Genomic DNA, 13850 nt, shown 5'->3' with positions numbered 1-13850 from the left:
TACTCACCACCAAAAACGAAACATGAGGGTCAAAGGCAGCCCAAAAACCCATCTTTGGAGAATTTCTCGGGCCCTTCTTTCCCTAGGGACCCACCATCCGCACCTGCTCACAGGGTGGGGGATGCAGAAGTTCTTCTAATTGAGGTACCATGAAATGTACCAGGCAGTCCCTTGGGGTATTTTTTAAGAAGTGAAACCCTCCTGGTAAGGCAGAATTTTTTTTGTATCTCCTCTGACTCTGGTAAGTTTATATCAAACCAAAATAATTGGAGCAAAACTCAAGGTAGCAGAAGCTACTGATTTCCTGTCACCTGGTATCTGTCAGAGGTACCACCCCTAGGCCTAGACCATCTTGTTGGCCCTCCAGTCCTTGAGAAACCAAAGCAAGGACTGAACCCAGAGGCAGGTACTCAAATCAGCCCTTGAGCCCTGGAGAGCCAGGTAAGGAATTCCTTTTCCTTTGATTCAGTGCTATGGGGAGGAGATAAAGAATAAGATGATTTTAAACACTAGAGGTTCTGATTTAATTCTAGGGACTTCGAGTCAGACTTCCTAATAGCCTCATGATTTGAGCCAGAGTGATTTCAAGGCTTACTGTCCACCAACACCCTTAGCTATTCTCTCTCCCACAACTACTCTGAGTCACTCTACAAAAGTGGCAGATTGCAGCATGTGCCTTAAAACATGGCTTCTCACCAGCCGGGTTTAAACTGGAGCTCTGCCTCATGCAAGTCCTATACTTTAGGCCAGTAATTAAACCTCTATGTGCCTCAGCCTCCTCATCCATAAAATGGGGCCAATAGAAATGCTGCATGATGAAGATTAGATGAACTAAAATAGAGAAGTGCTTAGGACTCCCTGCTACCAAATAAGAAAATGATCAGTCATGGTCCTATGAAAATATCTCCATGAATTTTGCTTTAAATGCTTTGGTCTCCAAAGATATACTGCTAAACCTCACCAGCTAATATTTCTGTAGGGGATATTGGCTATGAAATCCTGCCTCCCACCTATGACCTCAGAAGCCAGGGCTGAGAGTGGGCCCTGGGGACAGAGATAGAAGGAAGCTCTAATGACAGCAGCAAGTAATAATTTTAACCATGTCATAATGGTCTCCTGAAAGCTGTGTGTATGGTGTGTGTGTGTGGGTGTATGTGTGATTTCCTTTCCCTGTATCCCTTAAAATGACTTGATCTCACCAGTCACCTTTTGAACCTCCATCCTGAGCTTTTGTAAATCTGCTCAGAGGAAGTAACTGAATTTGATGTTTAAATTTGATGTTCATTTTAAATTTGATGGTCAGTTCAGAGTAGGCAGGAAGCAGGTTCCCCATGTGATCCTACTGGGATGCATGATTCCCTTAAGGAATGCACACTCCATTAGAAGCGTTAGAATAAACATTAGGAAGAAAGTGGTGGGGGAGAAGTGACAGATGCTGAGAGCTGGGGGCTCTGAAGGGGAAGTTCTTGCAATCAGGTGCTGAGAGCAAGAAATAACCTCAGGTGATGAGAATGTCTCCTGCAGAGTTTGACAGAACCTAAAGAGGGAAGGAGAGAGAAGCGTTTCTAAATAGAGCAGATTCTGAGAAGGTAGAAGACACGTCCACACCAGTGGCTCTGGTGGAGACAGGAGCTTTGGAAGTCGTTACAGCTGATCTGAAAAGATCTGGAGGGGCCGGGAGAAGGGTTTTTCCAGCAGGCAGTAACAGGTCAGCAAGAGTTGAAGCTCAGGAAGAGCATGACTTGAGCAGAGATTTAGAGAGTTTGATCTAGCAGCCTGTGAAGAATGGATTAGAAAAGAAAATGACTCGCATCCGTATATCAGAAAAAACATTCGGCCTTTGGTTTTTTGGGGATTGGCTTATTTCACTTAGCATGATATTCTCCAGTTCCATTCATTTACCAGCAAAAGCCATAATTTCGTTCTTCTTTAAGGCTGAGTAATATTTCATTGTGTATATATACGACATTTTCTTTATCCATTCATCTGTTGAAGGACACCTAGGTTGATTCCATAGTTTACCTATTATGAGTTGAGCTACTATAATCATTGATGTGGCTGCATCACTGTAGTATGCTGATTTTAAGTCCTTTGGGTATAAACCTAGGAGTCAGATAGCTGGGTCAAATGGTGATTCCATTCCAAGTTTTCTGAGGAATCTCCATAGTGCTTTCTAGAGCGGTTGCACCAATTTGCAGTCCCATCAGCAATGTATGAGCGTACCTTTTTTCCCACATCCTCACCAACATTTATTGTTGCTTGTATTCTTGATAATTGCCATTCTAGTTGGAGTGAGATGGAATCTTAGAGTCGTTTTGATTTGCATTTCTCTAATTGCTAGAGATATTGAACATTTTTTCATGTATTTGTTGATGGATTCCATTTCTTCTGTGAAGTGTCTGTTCAGTTCCTTTACCCATTTATTGATTGGGTTACTTGTATTTTTGGTGTAATTTTGAGTTTTTTCTATTTCTGGATATTAATGCTCTGAGGCACATATGGTAAAGATTTTCTCTGATTCTGTAGACTCTTCACATGGTTGATTGTTTCCTTTGCTGAGATTTTCTCTGATATGCAGATACTAATTCACAATAAGGGGGAGGGCTGAGAAAGAATAGAATTACTTTGGATTAGGTAGAGGGGAGTGAAGGAACAGGGAGGGGATATGGGGAGAGGAGGAGTAGTAAAATGAATCAGATGTTATTACCCTATGTACATATATGACTACACGACTGGTATGATTCTCCATCAGGTACAACCGGAAGAATGAGAAATTATACTCCATTTACATATGATGTGTCAAAGTGCACTCTACTGCCATGTATAACTAACTAGAACAAATTGTAAAAAGGGAATTTAGGGTTTACTACCTGAAAAAAATTTTAAAAAGAGACAAACTAGATAAGTTTTGGATTTAAGCCTTGAATATACTCTGTTGTATTTTGCACATTGTTGGCTCTTTTATAAAAATGGTTTTATTTTAAAAAAAAGAAAAGAAAAGAAAATGATGAGGATGGGATTCCGTAGCAGAGCAATAGCCCTGCAGGCGTGATGCCCTGGGTTTGATCCCCAGCACCAAATTAAAAGAAATATTTTCTGGTAAATGAGAACCAAACTCATAGAATAAATGGACAGATATAGAAAAAAAAAAATAAGGTCCACATGCAAGATACCTTGCGAGGGAGAATTGGCAAGATTTGGCCACTGGTTGCAAATGGGAGATGAGGGAGGTGGAGTTTAATCTGGCTCCAACTTTTGAAGTCTGGGGAATAAAGGGAATGAGAGCAGGGGACCTGAGGCTTGTTGCTGAGAAAGGGGTCCTGGCTTTGCAGCACAGTTTTTAAACAGAGAAGTTTCAGGAGGGGGACTCTGACAGAAACTAGTCCAAATCACTGAGGAGAGAGTGTGGAAGTGGGAGGAGGGGAGCCCAGTGCAAAGCTTGAGGAAGCAAAGGCGAGGGAGACGGAGGGTGGTGGCTGGGGTCATTGGCAGACTTAAGAAAGGGAGCTTTAGGACTGGGACAGGGCAGCACAGTTTGGTCATAAAAACAATCAGATAATAATTATTTTTTGAGTATTTCGTACTTTATCAATTGCAAATTATCTTATGTTCTCAAAGCAGTAGTTTGAAATGAGCAAGGTAGCTCTTATCCTAAATTTTAGATCACAACAGTAACAGGCAACAGAGGCGAAAGTGTTTCTGCAGCATAACACCATGAATGAAGCAAGAGACTGCAGCTGCAAGTAAGGGCCCATTTCTTGGAAGGGCAAATGTCTTGTAAAAGGAGATGGACAGAAGAGCACAGAGGGGGGGAGAAAAAGAAAGTCGGAACTGCGTTCTCAGAGACAAGCACCCACGTGGGCGGAAAGGATAAAAATGCAAAGCTATTCTGAGCCCCAAAGGAGGAAGTCAGGCAGCTTTGAACTTCTCAGTACATGATGGAGTTAGTGGACCTAAAAGTCATTATGCAAACAAAACCCATAGAGGCTGTAAGAGCTTTAGTGCATGGACACGGAAATGGCCATGCCTCCAAAAATCCAGAGACTTGCAAAAGTTGCTGTAATAAAATAGGGCAGTGCCTGATCAACTGAGTCTTGATTTTAGCATCAGTGCTGATTTTAGTATCTGTGAAAATAAAATCCTATTTTTAACACATTTTGGCCGGTGTAGTTAGAAGTCCCTGCTAATCTCCCAGCTGGCTTTTTTGCATTACTGTGAGTTGAACACTATGAAAGGCATTAGGTATAATTATTTTAATGATAAGGCAAAGTTGTGGGAGTGTACACTATCCTTAGGAATAGGTAGGCTAGCTGTAGTTTCATGTATATATATATATGGTCATGTTCTTCTTTATATAATGCTATTTCATAGTAATATTTGTTGAAGAATTTGTAGAACTAGAGTCGTCATAGTGAGATACTATTTAAGAGAAAAATAAAACATCTCCCCTTCCGTGGTCACTGCTGCCATTAGCCTTTACAGACAGCCCTAGTTGAACTTGCCCACATGAAAGGTTTACCTTACCAATAATACAGACACAGCCTTAATCAAACAGCTGACAAGTAAGGAGAAATGAAAACAATAATTACCCAATTATCTCCTTCAGTCCAAACAATTGATGACCTCTGCATTGTACGTTATCTCGCTACAGTTACTCCTCTGCAGAGGAGGGTAGTGAGTTCCAGCTCATTCCATACCTGCCTAAGGACCTCGGTAAAGTTAATTACTTCTCTGAGTCACCATTTTCATAGCAGCAAAAAGGAGACACAATGCCTGCTTAGGAAGAAAGGTATGGGGAAAGTTGGAAATGGCACATACAATATTCCTGCTACATTGTAAGAGCTCAATTATTTTTCATTTTTCATATTTTTTTATTTTTGTAGAAGCCTTTAAGTTCAAGCATTATTCTAGATACTGAACACGACAGGACAAAATCTCTACTTCGTTGGAACTTACATTCTAGGGGAGAGACACACAATACAAGCGAATCTCCCTCAAGGATAAATGCCAAGAAGCAAATCAAACAGGATGTTGCGAAGGAGAGAGTGAAATAGGAGTGTGCACTATAGGTTGAAGGTTCAGGGAAGGCTTCTCTGAAGAGATGACATCCAAGCTACATCTGCCAGGAAAGGCACCAGCCTGTTTGAGTCTGACATCCATCTATAAAACAACAATCATTATTAGTCCCACTTTATAGTTGAAGAACCTGAGGCCCAGAGAATTTAAAGAACCTGTTCAACACCTCAGAGCAAACAGATGAATGAGTGTTTAAACCCAGGCAATCTGACTCAGGAAGCACCTGAGTACATAATAGCAGCGTCCTTTGACGTGACTTCCTCGAGGTCACATAGTTAGAGCTCCTCCAGATTCCAAGGACGGTCTTCACTGTGCTCTCTGGCTTGTTGCAATGTGCAGGGGAAGCTAAGTGACAGGAGCCAATAGAAAGCACATTTTCCAAGAGTAAAGTATAAATAAAGGCATCCAGGACTGAGGAGGCAAAGAAGACACGCAGAGGGGTCCGGGTGTAGCTCAGTGGTGGAGCCTTGCCCAGCATGCACAGGGCCCGGGGGTGGAGGCCCGGCACTGGGGAAGAAGGGTGAAGAAGACAATGACCACACCTGGATCACACTCATGGAGTTTTCTTATGAGGTAAAGTGTACCCCAAGTGAGGCTGTCAGGAGCGCTGACACAGACTGCTAGGCCCATGTGTCCCAAGAGCCCCTGCAGATGGTTCTCAGAACTCAGCAGTAGGTCCTGCCTCAGATCCCAGGACACCAGGGAGGAGCACTGTCTACCCCAAAGACACCCACAGGGGGATGCTGAGCAAAGCACTCAGATGCCTGATGAGAGATTATCAAAAGCCTTGTCTTTGCTCTCCTTATTTTATTACTATTTTTTTTCTTTATTTTTAGGAGTTTTGAGGACAAAATGACAACCCCCAGAAATTCAGCGAGCGGAACTTTCCCAGTAGTGCCTACGAAGGGCCCTATGGCCATGCAGCCTGCTCCAAAAGTCAACCTCAAGGGGATGCTGTCGCTGGTGGGTCCCACACAGAGCTTCTTCATGCGGGAGTCTAAGGCTTTGGGGGTAAGTCAGACACCCTCCATTCCCAGTCCTAGAGACTCTCTGGTCTACAGAAGCTGACGCTGCAGGCCATGGCTGGAATTCAATCCAGCTTCACGGGGTGTTATCCCACCCGGCATGTCCCTTATGGCTGACCCAGCAGGTCCAATCAGCAATGTGCCAAAGGAATAATCAACTGGGTCACTGCTGCGGGGGGGGGGAGTCTTAGTCACCACTGGTTTTGAAGCAAGTGTCTTGAAGGACCTTTCATCTCAGTCTCTTGCTGGAATACCTGTTCCTTGGAAAAATCCTCCCAAAAAATGGATCTGAAGAAGAAAAAGGCAAAATCCTTGGCACCGCTGCCACTTCCCTTAGGCAATTTACACGGTTCCAAGTTAGAGCCAGGGCTTCCCACCGTGCTTTACCTGCCGGTAGTGATGAGGTCAGCTCACCATCCTCCTCTTCTCTCCCCAGGCCGTCCAGATCATGAATGGGCTCTTCCACATCGCCCTGGGAGGTCTGCTGATGATCCCCACCGGGGTCTATGCGCCCATCTGTGTGACTGTGTGGTATCCCCTCTGGGGTGGCATCATGGTGAGTGAAAACACAATGACCACTTGTAAAATGGTGAAGAAAAAAATACTAAAAAAAATTTAGACTATTTGTGTGCTGCGGAAAGTATATGAACAGGAAATAGCCTCTTGGTGAGGTGGGACGAGAGGTTGACTAAACCGAGCCAGCGCGACTCCCAGGGTTGGGGGTCAGTGGTCGTGCTTCGGATGAATTCAGAAAAAGATGCTCTGCGTGATCCAGGCGGGAGGGAAGAGCGTTGGCGTTGGGCCTCTCCAGTCAATCATGGTGAGGGGAGGCACTCGGGTGTGGTGTCTGGGAAAGCCAGAGGGAGCATGTGCTCCCATGTGCTCCCATGTGCTCCCATCTGCTCCCATCTGCTCCTCTTCCCTGCGATTCTTTACTTGCTAGGGCACCTGGGGAATCAGTCCCAGCCCACGTAAATTTCCTTTTGAGTATGAGCTCAGCAACCTTGCCTTCGGCTGTGTCACCTGCATGCTGTCCACACCTGAAGTCCTGTCAGAAGGGCATGGGGCAGTGACATTTATTTCCCCAGGGCTTTCATGGCTGCCACTATGAGTCCAGAGTTAAGAATCCCAGAACAACTAGAAATGAGTAAGAGCAAGGGTCTCCCTCCACGTTGCAGGTTGAACCTCAGGAAAGCAAGATGAGAAACCATCACGGTACTTTCATTTTAATGAAGTGCCTATCGATTCAGGCCTTTCCTTCTTCATTCGTATGTACTTCGTGGGCACCAGAGTCACTTAGATCACCGTGACCCCAAAGAACATTCTCACAAATTAAAAACAGAAAGAAAAGAAAACTCCTAAAACTTTTTATTCACACTGACATTCTGTCACCTGTGCTACACAGGGACATCAGCCCTAACGGTAGCTTGAAAGATGGTGGTCTGGGACCTTCTTTCCCACACAATAAAGAGTAGGGGTTTTATTGTTGCTGCTGCTTTTTGTTTCAATTTGATGGGACCAGTCAAGATGTTTCTATCTGCTTGGTGTACTAATTGAAAAGAAAATGTCAGTTCTCTTTGCTCTTACTATATTAATCCAAGTTACACATTTCCAGATGGTTGAATAACATGGACTAAACATAGACAAATCTGAATTAAAAAAAAAAGAAATATGACTAAAGAGAAGTGAATGACCTTCATAAAAATGGGCGCATGGTTTAGTGAAACTGGCTGGAAATGCATAGGACTTCTTTCTGACCAGTTCTCAATGTTAAAACGTGATCTCCCTCTCTCCCCCTTTTCCCAACTCTCCCACCCCCACCCCACCCACCACCTCGCCTCTCTTCTTATAGTACATCACTTCTGGATCACTCCTGGTAGCAGCAGAGAAAACCTCCAGGAAGAGTCTGGCAAGTAACCGTATGTCCTTCTTTCCCACACGTTAGAGAAATAGCTATTTTCTCAGTTGAAAACAAGAACCTTTAAAGAGCTCGAAAGCAAAGGATCCTCCACAATGCCAGTGATGATTTTATTCATGCAAAACCTGAAAGTGAGATCTACCCTACGTATGTCCTCAGAAACACAACTGAAGGCAGAGCCACGAAGTCTGTGCTTGCAATTGCGTAAATGTTAAGTGCGTGTGAAAATAACAGACCTTTCTCAAAGCCATGCTATTTCTCCTAGCCCAGCACTGAGGACAATTAGGTCATCAACATTGTGACTGATTCCTTTTCTAGCTCAGTTAGAACCTTAAGTCGTAATCTCGAGCAAGTCCGTTTCTCTGTGAACCTCTGAGTTTTCACCTACTAGATGGAGATGGTGTGGCAGCAAATGGTCACCATACCTATGTCCTCCAGAGGAAATCAGTATGAGGATAGAATGGAATAATGTCTGGCGGTATTTCAGAAGCTGGGAGCTTCCATGTGCTCTTGTTCCTATAACACCTAGGAGTTCACACCCAGCTCCTGATTTCTGGATGGGTGATGAGGAGCTTACAGCAAGTGTCCTCTCAAGAAATCCTCTCCCAACACTTGCACTTACTAAGCTGAGTCACTTGTAAAGTCTGAGTCACTTGTAACTTCAGTGATGGACTGAGGTGGTTCCTTTCTAGAAGTGGTCTAACAAACTCAGTTTTGGGGGAAAGAAACTGTGTAGATCAGATGCTTCCAATCTCCAAATGCAGCCAGACTTGCCCTCTGTAGATCTCATAGCCAGGGATGAAATGTGTGTGTCCTAAAATAATCAGCAACAATCCCATGCCATTGTGCCACGTGTCACATAGATCTTCCTGTTTTAACCTTTTATCATCCCTGAAAGGCAGAACATTCACACTGATATTCTCTCACCTACACTGCACAGAGACGCCAGTCCTAACTCTATCTTGAAAGATGGTTGACTAGGGTGGATTGAAACCGATGTCAATAGGCAGTGGTATTATTGCTGCTGCTGCTTCTTTTTGTTCCTGATTGATGGTACAGTTGATGGTACTGATTGATTGGAGGATTCTAGTTCCTTCCCAACCTATACCCACAGTACCATACTTAACTGTGATGCGAGAATCTCTCTCTCTCTCTCCTCTGCCTTCTTATGCAAAGAGATAATACTCTGGATGTCATTCATCTTCACTTACTTAACAAATATTTTTTGAATACCTAGTAGGATGATGGCACTGATATGATACATGATTTGAGATTCAGGGATCGCTCCTAGGTGTTTGCCTTAAACCCAACGGATGGTGATAGCATAAAATGGAATGGAGAAGACTGAAAAAAGGAACAAGACACTTGAGTTTTTATTTACATAAATACAATATACATGTACAATGTAGATTTTATTTATAGTGACGAAGAGGCTAAAAACAGCTTAGAGAAGACCTCCAGTAATTTTAGGTGCAGTACTTTGAGAGTCAGAGAGACGACATCTGGGATTCCTTACTGATATTCTCCAAGTGGAAGTCAAACATAATTAATGGATCTGTTTGTCTCTGTTTCAGGTCCAGGTGAAAGTAATAATGAACTCATTGAGTCTCTTTGCTGCCATTTCTGGAATAATTCTTTTGATCATGGACATACTCAATATTACAGTTTCCCATTTTTTAAAAATGGAGAGTCTGAATATTATTAAAACCCCTGTGCCGTATATTGACATATACAACTGTAAACTCACTAAGCCCTCTGAGGAAAACTCTCCATCTACAAAATACTGTTACAGCATGCAATCTGTGTTCTTGGTAAGTGTGAAACTGGATTTCTCTCCAGAGAAGGAATATGGCACTTTTATCCCGATTATCAACTCTGGATCCATAATGTCTGTCTGCTACTTATTGCATATGTGGTTTCGGCAAAAATTTTTACCTATTCTCTGCCTAAGTTTCAACTGTAAAATGAGGATAGTAACAGCAGTCATTTCATAGGCTTTTCTTTCTCTTTTTGTGGAATAAATGAGTTAATATATGTGAAGAACTTAGAACAGTGCATGGAATACAAAAAGTGCTGAGTGTTTCAAGATTAATTATTAATGTTATATGTGGTGTTAATATTTATCATGATTGTTAATATAATCATGGAAGAAAATCCTAAGATGTCAGAGTTTGAGGGAAAAGATTTCATCCCTCAAGTGTGAAGGGGTGCACTGAAAGCTAAATACAGTTTAATTTAGGACTCAGAACTTACTATTTAATTTACATAAAACTGATTATTCAACTGACTATTCTATCAGCAACATGCATTAACCATCTGCTATGTGCCTGAAGTCATTTTAAGGGTTCAGGTTATAAAGACACTGTCTTCCATATTAACAGTTTTCCTGGTTAGTTGTTACTGAGCTAAAGAACAGATCTTTTAATCATTTAGTCATCAGTCATTTACAGAGCATCGGACGTGTTCTGTGTGCCCTTATTACATTCTCACCTTCATTCTTCTGTTGCTTTTCAGGGCATTTTGTCAGTGATGCTGATCTTTGCCTTTTTCCAAAAACTCGTAACTGCTGGCATTGTTGAGAATGAATGGAAAAGAGCCTGCTCCAGGTCCCAAGCTGTAAGTGGGAACCACTCTGTCCCTAACATCCCTTAGCAAATGCACATCGACAAAGGATCATATAAGGAGAAGGGGATCCATTGAGACCTTAAAACTGGAAGCTTCACACACACACAAATGGTCTTGCTATGTTTCTGGAGAGCAGAAAATACCAGTAATGAGGGAAAATATCTTCAAAATTGAAAATATTTCTATAGCTAGACCGAAGGGATAGTTCTATCATATGCAAACCTTCTCACTACCCTTTTCTTCTACTTGGTCTCATGATTCCATACTGGATGTTTAAGGACGGTTGAAGGTTAAAGGCCGATTTAAATCACTAGTTCTTTGATTTCATTTCTCAGTAATTCCTTCTTCCTCCCACCCATTTCCCCCAGTTTCTCTTCCAAAAAGTAGATAGGTCCAAAGAAGCTCCAAAGTTGGGAAATATGAACATCCCAAGGATAGTTCTATTGATAGCTGCTTGGGAACCACAACCTATTAGACTTGGAATAGAACTTAGAAATCATCATTAATTCCTTTACTGTGCAGATGTGGAAAATAGAATCAGAGAGAGAGAAAATTGTTCTGTCAGGATTGCAACACCTAAGGGCAAATCAGAACCAGGGGCTGAATCCTCTATTACCACAAGGTTCTTTGCCCATGTTGTGTGATCATTCCAGGTAAAGCGGCAATTGGCCGCAGCCTGGGCATTTACTCACACTTCAGTTTTGATAAGTGACTTGATAAGGATTTTAGCACCTGGGAAATCAATCCTGGTTATGGGAGGCATGTAGTAAGTAACATAAGTTGCCTAAAAACTTGAAGGTCTTTGATAAATATGTGTAGAGATGGTTGAAAGAGGCCCCAATGGTAAAGGTCAAGAAAAGTTTGTTTGTGTTCTAGAATGTGGTTCTTCTGTCAGCTGAAGATAAGAAAGAACAGACCATTGAAATAAAAGAAGAAGTAGTTGAACTCAATGAAGTGTCTTCTCAAACAAAGAATGAAGAAGATATTGAAATTATTCCAGTCCAAGAAGAAGAAGAAGAAGAAACAGAAATAAATTTTCCAGAACCTCCTCAAGATCAGGAATCCTCACCAGTAGAAAATGATAGCTTTCCTTAAACTGTTTCTTCTGGGTTTTGCTTCCTCTTTTAAGCATTAGTGTTTAGCTTCCAAGAGACATAGTTATCCCATTTCTTGAGGCACTCTGAGCTTATTCTCCATGTTTCCACCTGGTCTTTGCATGGAGTGACCACAGTCCCATCTCTAGCACATTCAGCAGATTTAGCAATTGTAACAGATTGTATTGTCATATTTCTTGTTTGGAGAAACTTTCATACATTGGATAAAAGCACAGATTGTGTTCTCATATTTCTTGTTTGGAGAAACTTTCTCCAAACAAAAAGCAGAATAAGTGCCGCAGCACATGTTTCCCCACTAGATCTTTCCTTGGTTAAGCTTTTTAGTAGTAGTGTTTTGTGGTTGTTTCTTCCATTAGCAACAGGACAACTCAGCATCTGATAGAAAAGAAACATGATTGATCCATGCCATTCCCTTAAACTGTCTTTAACTCCTCCCACATCTACATTTTTGGGGAAGTTCCTTTTGTACCATTGTGTAAAGCAATAAAGAATCAATCCATCAACATATCATAGAGCTGACACTGTGGCATGTTCTTGGAGTCTCTGCACCCACTAGGGAAGCTCTAAGTGGTCACTACCCAGTCCCTTATTTGTCCAAATGGTTCAGCTTCTATTTGAACATGTTTTTGTCTTAACTTTCCCCAACTCTACTCTGACCCTTGGTTGCATTGTCTCCCTTCTTTTAGCCTTTAGGCAAAAAGAAGAAAAGAATGACTGGAGAAAACTACCCTAATGAGTATCCAAATCTCAAGTAATAATTAGCACTTTTATTTACAGAATGTTTTATAGGTGACTATTTTATAAAAGAGTTTTGTTTGATCTTCCATATTCAAGAAAGAATCCCATCCCCACTGAATAAGTAATTCAAAAAGGTGAACACAACCTGTCAACAGTCACAGCTAGCAATCATGAGAAACTTGTTTCATTCCCAGATCTTCATACTCAGATCCTGGTGATGTTCAAAGCAACCGAACTATCTAATCAGTGTCTGCATAAATCACCAGAGCCATGTCATCAGGTAGGATCAAGAAGCTACATAGAGAGTTACATAGAGAATCAGAATCAGATTTCACCCCTTTGGAATAAAAACCCTTAAAAATTCACAACATTCAGAAAACACGTTATAGCATAAATATATAATCAGCTGGTAGACTATATAATGCAGACACTAAGTACTGCAGACATCCTCAGGAAGAGGATCACGTATGAAAACAGCGTGATTTAAGTGCCAAATCGCAGGCAATAGCCACCCTGCTTTCCAATTCCTGTTCACGTTCAGAGATACCAGTACCTTACCCCGAAAGAAAGTCAACCTGGAAGATATCACGGTCATTCTTCTACCCAGAGCTACAAACTACCAGCTTCCAGATGTGGTAGGTGTACAGAACAAGGCAATTTCCATCCCCTGGGATTTTTCCACTTTGTTAAGGACTATCTGAGGAAGATATTTCCTGTAATTACAAAAGAAGGAGATTAACCATTTCTCCATGTAAAGTCCTCAAAATTTGCTATAAGTGAATAAAGTTTTGGGTTCTACTAAGCACAGTAGGTGATTCTCATCTGAGTGTCTCCCCATCCTTTACACTTGAAATGTCAGACCTTGGGGGTTCATCATCTTCACATAAACCCAATCTGGGCTGCAATGGTGAGGGGTTAGGTCATTAATATTCATGTTGGTGCTTTCTTATGCACAGTCCCAAGGAATATCTTCACAGACTGGGTTGTTAATAATGTATGCTCACTCTCAGCAATCACGCCATGACCAGAATACATGGCAGTTCTTCCTGCTATAAATAGAGACAAGAGTATGGCAATGGCAGGCCCTTAAAAACAAAAATAAAGTCAGAAAGACTTCAAAAAACACATTTGATTTCTTATTTTCTCCATTTCTAAAGTCCATCTGAGAACCCCTCTCCAAACTCATGCTTTCCTTAGGAATTTCATTTTACTCATTTTTATGATCTCAAGTAATTGTTTTTACTGAATTCACATAACTCATTATAAGACACTATCAATGCCCAATAGAGAAGAATGAAAATTGTTGCCATAACCTTCTCCCCACTTATCCCATCAACATAGAATCAAATAACA

General features: G+C 41.8%; 1 protein-coding gene across 2 annotated transcripts; it reads left to right on the top strand.

Moving 5' to 3' along the window:
* The first annotated feature begins 326 nt into the window (after positions 1-326).
* Positions 327-12393, top strand: Ms4a1 (membrane spanning 4-domains A1). 2 transcript variants are annotated; one of them, XM_047518832.1, is made up of 7 exons: positions 327-441; positions 5913-6087; positions 6538-6657; positions 7954-8010; positions 9594-9830; positions 10534-10635; positions 11521-12393. In XM_047518832.1, the coding sequence occupies exons 2-7, from the start codon at positions 5929-5931 to the stop codon at positions 11737-11739; spliced, it is 894 nt and encodes a 297-aa protein (XP_047374788.1). In that variant the 5' UTR covers positions 327-441; positions 5913-5928; the 3' UTR covers positions 11740-12393. The 2 variants fall into 2 exon arrangements, with proteins under 2 accessions (XP_047374788.1, XP_047374789.1); XM_047518833.1 differs by lacking the exon at positions 7954-8010.
* Positions 12394-13850: the final 1457 nt, after the last annotated feature.

Source organism: Sciurus carolinensis, chromosome 11 (genome assembly GCF_902686445.1).
Source record: "Sciurus carolinensis chromosome 11, mSciCar1.2, whole genome shotgun sequence".
NCBI classification, from domain to species: domain Eukaryota; kingdom Metazoa; phylum Chordata; class Mammalia; order Rodentia; family Sciuridae; genus Sciurus; species Sciurus carolinensis.
Note: the sequence above shows the minus strand (reverse complement) of the source record. Positions and strands in the feature narration are given on the sequence as shown.